Here is an 8,927-nt window from a genome sequence, read left to right on the forward strand (position 1 = left end):
GCTTCAGCAGTACCAGGGTGGCCTTGGAATGGTCTGCTATGAATGAAGAGGGACTTAGATTTTTCTTGTCCTCTTGTTGGGTCCTGTACCCTTCTGATATTCTGAAGAAAGCTAGGGAGTCTATGGTTAGCTATGTCATTGGAGGTCCCTTGAAGGCCACCAGTCGAGAACCCAGCTCTGGAAATATAGCTATTGCCTGAGTCCTACTGTGTGCAGTGACCCTGTGCAGAGTCAGTCATAGTCTCTGGTCTTCAGTAGTTTTGAGGCCAGTCATGGGAGCTTTGAGTGGGACAGAGTCCTCGTCCCTGGCCACCACAGTGCCTCAGGGAGCTGAAGAGAGGAAAGGACAGAGAAGGGAGCAGCTGGACTTCTTCACGCCGGGCACAGGGGCACACGCCTGTAATCCCAGCGGGAGGGGGGCAGAAGGATCACAAGTTCAAAGCCAGCCTCAGCAAAAGTGAGAGGCTAAGCAACTCAGTGAGACTCCGTCTCTAAATAAAATACAAAACTCAGTGGTCGAGTGCCCCTGAGTTCAATCCCTAGTACCCCCAAAAGAAAGAAAGAAAGACCCCTGAGCAAGCAGGAGCTCCTTCAGCCCAGCCGGGGTCAGCGCCCTGCTCAAAGGGCCCCGTGGGCAGCTCACCAGCTGCTGAGCAGGAGCCTCGGACAGCTGCCCTGGTATCCTGGGCTGGGAGTCGGGCTGCCCAGCTGCCCAGCAGAAGGGGCCTCTGCGTAGCCTCTCCTCTGTCCTCTGGCCTCGAGATCCCACATTCCTGCCCTATCTGTGGGGAGCTTGAGGGTCCCCTCCATCCGTCTTCTGTAGTCACAGCCCAGGTCTGACGGGGAGGTGATGCCCACGCTGGACATGGCCTTGTTCGACTGGACGGATTATGAAGACTTAAAACCCGAAGTCTGGCCCTCTACCAAGAAGAAAGGTACGGTCGCCTTCCGCACCCTGCATCAGGCCCGGGCTCCCCTCCACCGCCACCTGCTGGGTCAGTGAGCCCCGTCTGATCTGCTGATGTGCAAGGTGGGTGGTGGGTGGTGGGTGGTGGGTGGATCCGCCTAAGCCGGAGCTGACCGAGATGGAGAATTCTGGTAAGTGTCCCTAGGTGCCAAAGGCTGCCCGGGTGTCAGCGGGAGGGGAGGGTGACCCGTGGGGTCCAAACTACTGTTGGCCCAGTTTAGAGAAGAAACACCGAGGCACAGAGAGGATGGCTCTTGTCCCAGCCACCCGGCAGGGGCAGCGGCACAGCACGGTGACTCCTGCCCTTTCTGCTCTCCGGGGCCTCGGCTTCTGACACCCTGCCTCTGTGTTCCCAGAGAAGCACTGGGGTCTGTCCAGAGACGGCAACGGAACATCGCCAGCCCAAGGGCAGCCGTGTGACCATCACCAGGACTGCCTGCCAGGTACCCCGGGGTCCAGGCTCTGGGCTGGGAGGAAACCAGGTGGTCCAGGGGTTCCCGGGCATATGAGCAAGGTCAGAGGCTCCCTGTCCCTTTGCAGACAATAAATAATGTCAACGGCAGCCACCAATGTCCGTCTGAAGAGTCTCTATCGTGTGTCAATTCACCTAACCCTTTACTCACTGCAACCCAGAGAGAGGGTCACTGTCCTCCTCAGATTTCCAGCAAGGCAGCTGGGCCCAGAGAGGCTGTGTCTGGCCTAAGGTCACACAGCTGGAGGCCATCAGTCACTGCCACTGAGCCCAATTGCCTGGGGAGAGCCCGGAGGGGCGCACCTCTGGACAGTTCCACCAGTGCCCAGGGTATTCTGCAAAACAGCGACAAACCAGCCGCTGGGCATGGTGCCAGGCCAATGCCCTCACAGCCCGCTTCCTCCCCAAGCTACTGTTTGCTCCTGGGCACAAAGACAGGCCCCAGCTTGTGCCTGTCCCCTAGGAAGTCCTGGGCAGCCGGCTGCAGGCCAGGTCTTGGCCTGTCTGGGGCGATCCTCCAGCCACCCAGGGCTTCGGTCTCCTGGTCTGGTTGTCACTGGTCCCCGAGGCCCCTCGCTGCTCGGAGCTGACTCCACACCAGCAGCCCCCAGCTGTTCCCCCCGTTCTCCTGGGGAGGTGACCCCACACCACCTTCCCGCTTCCCATAATCAATCAGTCGTCCATGGGGGCAGCTGGGGTCTCTGCCCTCCGCCCCCAGGGATCTCAGCCTTGACGTCCATCGGCGGTTCCGCCCGGGCAGCCCTGCGCACCAGATGGCCCACACTGCCGGGGCACGGTCTGCCACCGCGATGATGGATGTCCCGTGGGGGGGGGGGGACTGTGAGCTGGGCGGCAGGGAGGGGCTGCTCGGCCCGGCTGACCACGTGCTCTTGCTGTGTGGCAGGGACCTGCTGTGACCTGCGGGAGCATCTCTGCACCCCCCACAACCGCGGCCTCAACAACAAATGCTTCGACGACTGCATGTGTGTGGAAGGTGAGCCCCGTCCTCCTACGGCTCCTCCTGGGCTGGTCTGCAGCGAGCGGCAAGATGTCCTGGCCGAGGCGGGCAGGAGCGAGAGCAGACGGGAGCTGCGGTCTGAGCCAGAGCAGCCTCGCGGAGCCGCCCGTCTGCGAACTCGCTGAGTCTGGGTTGGGGGGGGTTGTTCCCAGGTCTGCTTCCTCACCTCCTGAAACTGCTGGCTGCTGTCCACATCAGGGGCTGGAGGAGGAGAAGACCCAACCGTCCTCTCCCGGGGAGGCCTCCCCCTAGATAACCGGGTTGGGTGGGTTTCCCTGCACCTGTCCAGGGGAGGATGCCGGGTTCATCCCTCCAGGCTCATCCCTCCACTCTCCTGAGTGACTGACGTGCCCTGCTGTGCACACACACCCAGGAGATCCTCACAACCAGAGATCCTCACAATCAGCCCCAGGAGGGAGCAGCTGTCATGTTCCCCACTTCACAAAAAAAGCCCTTCTCCAAACTTACACATTTGGAAGAGTAGGGAAGGGCTGGGGGTGCGGCCCAGCTACAGCATTTGCCCAGCATGTGCAAAGCCCTGGCTTCCATCTCCAGCACAGCTGAAAGTAAAAGAAGGAAAAACCAGTACTTCCAAGTTGTTATTCTGAAATTTTTCAAATATATACTAAAGTAGCCAGAACCTTAGCATGAACCCCCATTTCCCTTCTCTGGGCTTCAATAATTACTAACTTGCATCGATCTGTGCTATCTCTCCCCAACCTACTTCCCTGGTCCAATATGATTTTGAAGCAACTCATGAATGCATACAGATATTTCAGAAATATTTTAGCACACATCCCGAAAGGATAAGAACCCTCGTGCCCAGTGCTGTGTGCACACCTGTAATTCCTGCCATTTGGGAGGCTGAGGCAGGAGGATTACAATTTTGAGGCGAGCCTCAGCAACTTAATGAGGCTCTAAGCAACTTAGGGAGACCCTGTCTCAAAAGTAAATAAATAAATAAATAAATGGATGGGGATGTAACTCAGTGGTTCAATTCCCAGTACCAGAGGGCAGGGCCAGGAGATAAATACCCTCTTAAAACCAAAATATCACAATGGAACAATAATTTCCCAATACCATTTAATATCCAATCTGCATGCCCCCTCTTATGTGGGAGAATTTGGACTCAGTCCCTCTATGAACCTGAGATACCTGAGCCCAATTTTGCTCACGTTATCTTAAAAAAAATTATCTGCTGGGGAAGCGATAAAGCTATTGGGTTCTGACCATTCATGTGGTCAGGTGAGAAGTCGATCTGAGCACCTCCTGGGTGTCAGATGCTGGACCCTGCAGATCTGGCAGGGAAAGAACCCGCAGAGCCTGTGCCCACGGATTAGCTCGCAGACAGAAAGCCAATCCACAGATAAGACGTCTTTGGAAAGTCAGAGGGTGTGGAGAAGAGGGCCCAGAGAAGAGGTTCCCAGAGCCCCGTGCGCTCAGTCCTGGAGCGGCGCCAGGTAGTGCAGCCAGCTGCCCGAAAGTGGGGGAGCAGGAGGACGGTTCCAGGCAAGGGTCAGAGCGTAAGGAAAGGAACGGCGGCTTGGTGTGTCACATGGTGACCCTGGCGAAGGTGGCAAAGGGAGGGGAGAGAAGCTTCCAGAAGGATCACCCAGGACCTTGACCTTGTTTGTCATTTGGAAGTTATGGGCAGGGTTTAGCTTGGGGTGTATGCTGGTCTGACCTCTGAGATTGAGGTCAATCTGAGCACTCAGGGCCCCTCACCAGGGCTGGGCTAGACCAGTGACCAAGGTCAGTGATGCCTTAGGGTCCAGCCAGGGCTCCGGCCTTGGGTGCTGGGTGGGCAGTGGGTTTGTTGTTGTTGTTTTTTACTGGGGATTGAACCCAGGGGCACTTAACCACTGAGCCGCATCCCCAGCCCTTGTTATTTTTTTTTTATTTAGAAATGGTCTCACTGAATTGCTTAGGGCCTTGCTAAATTATTGAGGCTGGCTTTGGACTTGCAATCCTCTGCTTCAGCCTTCTAAGCCACTGGGATTACAGGTGTAGGTAACCACACCTGGGCCAGGAGGGTGGGAAGTGAAAGCATCCCACAGGTGGGCAGGGTCCAGGTCCTGGAGGACCTTATAAGCCAACATATGAAGCCTAGATTTCATTTTAGGTACAGTGGAAGCCACGGGAGAATTTATAGGCAAGTACAGTGCAGACTTAGCATGTGAGAGGCCCTGGGTTCAATCCCTAGACTGTGTGTATGTGTGTGTGTGTGTGTGTGTGTGTGTGTAGATTTTTTTTAAGTATATATTTTTAAATAAAATTTTTCTCCCAATTTTTAAATTGTCACCTTTATTTTTAGAGCAGTTGTAGGTTTACAGAAAAATCGCAGGGTGTGTAAGAGTTCTCCTAAACCCTTTTCTCCCCTGCATGCAATTTTCCCTAACAGCATTTTGTGCAGCGTGGTGCATTTCTTACAATGGATAAACCAGGACGCGTAGGTTATTATTAGAGCCCACAGTTTACTTGAGGGCCATTGTATGGTACAGTCTGTGGGCTTTGCCCAACGCATGACATGTATCCACCATTATGGTGTCCTGCGAATACGTTCACCACCTTCATCATCCCCTGTGCTCCATCATCTGTTAATCCCCCACCCACACTCCCACCCCCTGAAGCTGGGTCTCCCTCTTTTGTTTTGTTTTGTTCTGTTTTCTGCCGTGCTGGGGAGGGAACCCAGGGGCTGCAGTGCTTTGTCACTCATCTACACCTCCAGCTCCAGGGGGGTGGGGGGGTGTACCAGGGACTGAACTCAGGGCATTTGACCACTGGGCCACATCTCCAGCCCTATTCTGTATTTTTTATTTAGAGACAGGGTCTCACCGAGTTGCTTTGCGCCTCGCGTTTGCTGAGGCTGGCCTTGAACTCGCCATCCTCCTGCCTCAGCCTCCTGAGCTGCTGCCCTCTCCCGAGTCTCTCTTTGAAGCTCATGCAGGCGGATGGGCTGCAGGGCCGAAGAAGAAGGAAGGAGAGATCAGGGGTGCAGGGCCAGGCAGGGGAGGGGACAGGTGGGTCTGACCTTTGCCTCTCTCCGCCCAGGGCTGCGCTGCTACGCCAAATTCCACCGGAACCGCAAGGTCACACGGAGGAAGGGGCGCTGCGTGGAGCCCGAGACCGCCAACGGCGACCAGGGATCCTTCATCAACGTCTAGCGGCCCGAGGGAGGCGCCTCCCCAGTGGCCAGGGGACCGAGTCCGGAGGTTTGGAGAAGCCGGGCAATTTGTAACTAGCAGTGCGACCAGATGGCGAAGGCTGCAGTTGCAGGCTCAGGACACTCAGCCCCAGAGGGGGCCGCTGGGCCCACTAGGTGCCTCCTCCCAGGAGACAAACCGCGGGCCATCTGCACCTGCCCAGCCCACCCACGCGGCCGCGCAGCCCGCGCGCATCCGGCTCTCCGCGATGGCCACGTCGAGAGTGCCCTCTACTGTCCGTCAGCAGCACTGCAGGCGCCTCGAGTTCATACCGAGGTTTTGGAGAGTGAAACAGACCTAGGACTCCCCCAGGCAGGAGATGAATCTGGAACCCTCTTCCGTACCAGGCACGGTGCTAAGGGCTCCGTAAGCGTTATCTCTTGGAATTATCACCATGACCTTGTGAAGCCTGCACGGTCAGCATCCTGCAGGTGAGGACACCCAGGCTCCCTTGTCCAGGGTCTCAGATCAATGATCCTCAAGCCTTAACATAGGTAAGAGCCGCCCGGGGGTCTAGTTGAAATGCACATTCCCGTTCAGTAGATGGCGTTGGGAGGGAAGGCTCTGAACTGGGCCTGGGCTATCAAGCTCCAAGACCCAAGTTCTTGCCCCTTCACAACCTAGAACTTAGTCCAGGTTCTCCCCGGCTTTCTGCAAGAGAGATGCGCTCCCTGGGAATTCCTTTCTCTGTGGCTGGAACAACTTGACTGTTCTCCACCTTCCCGGGACACAGGTGGATTACCTTTAAAAGCAAGATGACATGGACAGTGAGCATCGGCCTGTGTGTGAGGACGGCTCTGGGCAAATTGGTGCCACATCTGGTGTTGATGTTCTGAGACATGAAGTGTGCATGGGGACAATCACGTTGCTCTGATGTCCCTGTGGTCTTACTCCTCAGCATGTGGCATGCACTTCGAAGGTGTCCTGAGAGCCTGTACCCCAGTGGTTCTGAAGCAAGCATGGAGACACACGGGCACCGGTCATCTGTGTACACCCACACTGCACACTGTTTAGTGATCCCCGGTCACCCTGGAGACCATCCCTGGGCCCCACCCCATACTTCTGCAGCAGACCCCATTGGAAGGTGAAAGTACCTCTGAGATTGGGGTGCTCCCCAAAGGACCCCAACAGGCCAGGCCCATGATACCCACCAGCAGATCTGCCTCTAGGGTGGGGACAACCATTTAAATCCCCCCACCTGGCATGTCACTCCTGGCCAACTGTCTGGCCCAGGGCAAATCAGGTTGCACATGACCACACTGTTGGCCATTCAAACCCCTCCCTGGCCTGGACCATGGCCCTAGGGTGCCAGGGCTGTTTACCGCTTTGGGAAAATCAGATGGGGTCAAGGGTTAGGCACCAAGGAGAGAAGGCAGATCTAGAAGAAATCAAATATGCCTGTTCTCCTCTCCCTCTTCAAGGTTGATAGGCATGGGAATCCTGGGGGCAGAAGGGAGGGCGGGGAGCTGACAGGGATCAAAGCTGCTGGTTAGAAAGTGAATCTGCCAACAGTTTTGTGTCCAAGACCCGACAAGCCCCACGCTGGGCGCCTCACGTAGCGAGGCTGATTCTGGATTGTGCAGGCTCTCCGGGGCAAGATCCCAAGGGGCGGCTTCTGGCAGAGAATCCAGCATTGCTATGGCTGGAGCCAGGGTTAGGAAGGCCCAGGACATCAGCAGTGGAAAACACAGACGGTCAGGACAAAGCTGAAAGGCTGCAGAATCATCGCTGCCTCCTCCGCAATCCACAGCTGGAAATCCCAGGCCCTCGTCTTTGCTCTAGATACCTCCATTTTTCACTGGGTGGGGGAGAGGGTGGGAAGGTGGAATCCGTTTAACTCCCGAGTTGGGGATCCCAAAGCCCCTCAAGTGTTTCATTCACCTCTCTTCCGGGAAAGTTCTTCCTTGAGTCTACCTTTCTTTTGCTGGTACAGTAGCCAGTTTCCTCTAATCCAGAACTCAGCAAACGTTAACCGTGAAAGGCCGAATAAATATTTCAGACTTTGCAGACCATACAATCTCTGCCGAACTACACACGGCCATAGCTCAAAGCGGCTGTGGACAACATGCAGATGAAGCCACTTGGCCATGTGCCAGGGGAACTATTCACAGACACAGACTTGAGAGCCTTGTAATTTTCTGTGTCACAAAATATTATTCCTCTTTTAGATTTTCTAAAACCACTTAAAATGTTTTATATATATATATATATATATATATATATATATCTTTCCCTTGCAGATTACCCCAAAACAGGCCTTGGGTCAGACTTGTCCATCTTTGGTCAGTCCTTGCTCCAATCTGTCACTTCTTAGCAAACATTGGAATAATCTGGGGAACTTCCAAAGACCTGGGGTCCAGGTGACAAGGCTGTTTTGATATGGATTTTTGTTTGTTTTGTTTTTTGCAGTGCTAGGGATCGGACCCAGGGACGTGCATATACTGGGTCACTGCTCCACCCTACCTGGTCGGAGTCGTGGTCTGGGCTCCATATTTTTCTAAAGCTCCCCCGGTGCTCTGGGGCACCTCTTCTCTGGGCTCCCATCTCTTGCAGTCCATGTGATGAATATAGCCTATTCCACCTCTCACCACCCTGCTGACCTTTGGAAAGTTACTTAAGGTTTCTGTGCCTTGCTTTTTCATCTGTAAAATGGGGCCTGGGGCTACAGGTGTGGCTCCATGGTAGAATGTTTGCCTAGCATGTGTGAGGCCCTGGGTTCAATGCCCGGCACTACAAAAATAGAAATAAAATACAATAGGGATAATAACTTTCCCTTCATAGAGCTATTGTGAAGAATAAATGCATAATTCTTATGGGGGATTTGGAATTGTGCGGACACAGGACAAACCCACAGGGCCACCTAGCATGTCACTCCTGGCCAAGTGTCTGGCTCAGGGCAAATCAGGTTGCACATGACCACACTGTTGGCCATTCAAACCCCTCCCTGGCCTGGACCATGGCCCTAGGGTGCCAAGGGCTGTTTACCACTTTGGGAAAATCAGTTGAGGTCAAGGGTTAGGCACCAAGGAGAGCAGGCAGATCTAGAAGAAATCAAATATGCCTGTTCTCCTCTCCCTCTTCAAGGTTGATAGGCATGGGAATCTTGGGGGCAGAAGGGAGGGCGGGGGAACATAGTTCCTAATCATACTTCTGGGAGATTCTTGGTAGTCCTTCTGGTCTCAGTGATTCATCACATACTCAGAGGTGATTCCTGCCACCATGCAGACTTCAAAGTGCATTCACAGAATGCTGAGCCCTGAGATGCTC

General features: G+C 54.8%; 1 protein-coding gene across 2 annotated transcripts in view; it reads left to right on the top strand.

Moving 5' to 3' along the window:
- Window positions 1–7,881, top strand: part of Draxin (dorsal inhibitory axon guidance protein) — a 24,839-nt gene extending 16,958 nt beyond the window's left edge. For both annotated transcript variants that reach the window (XM_078025286.1, XM_078025285.1), the window contains exons 4-7: window positions 824–935; window positions 1,324–1,410; window positions 2,344–2,433; window positions 5,509–7,881. In XM_078025286.1, the coding sequence (XP_077881412.1) occupies window positions 824–935; window positions 1,324–1,410; window positions 2,344–2,433; window positions 5,509–5,621 (402 nt within the window). In that variant the 3' untranslated portion in view covers window positions 5,622–7,881. The remainder of the gene's footprint in view (window positions 1–823; window positions 936–1,323; window positions 1,411–2,343; window positions 2,434–5,508) is intronic.
- The last annotated feature ends 1,046 nt before the right edge of the window (window positions 7,882–8,927 follow it).

This window comes from Ictidomys tridecemlineatus, chromosome 11 (genome assembly GCF_052094955.1).
Source record: "Ictidomys tridecemlineatus isolate mIctTri1 chromosome 11, mIctTri1.hap1, whole genome shotgun sequence".
NCBI lineage: Eukaryota > Metazoa > Chordata > Mammalia > Rodentia > Sciuridae > Ictidomys > Ictidomys tridecemlineatus.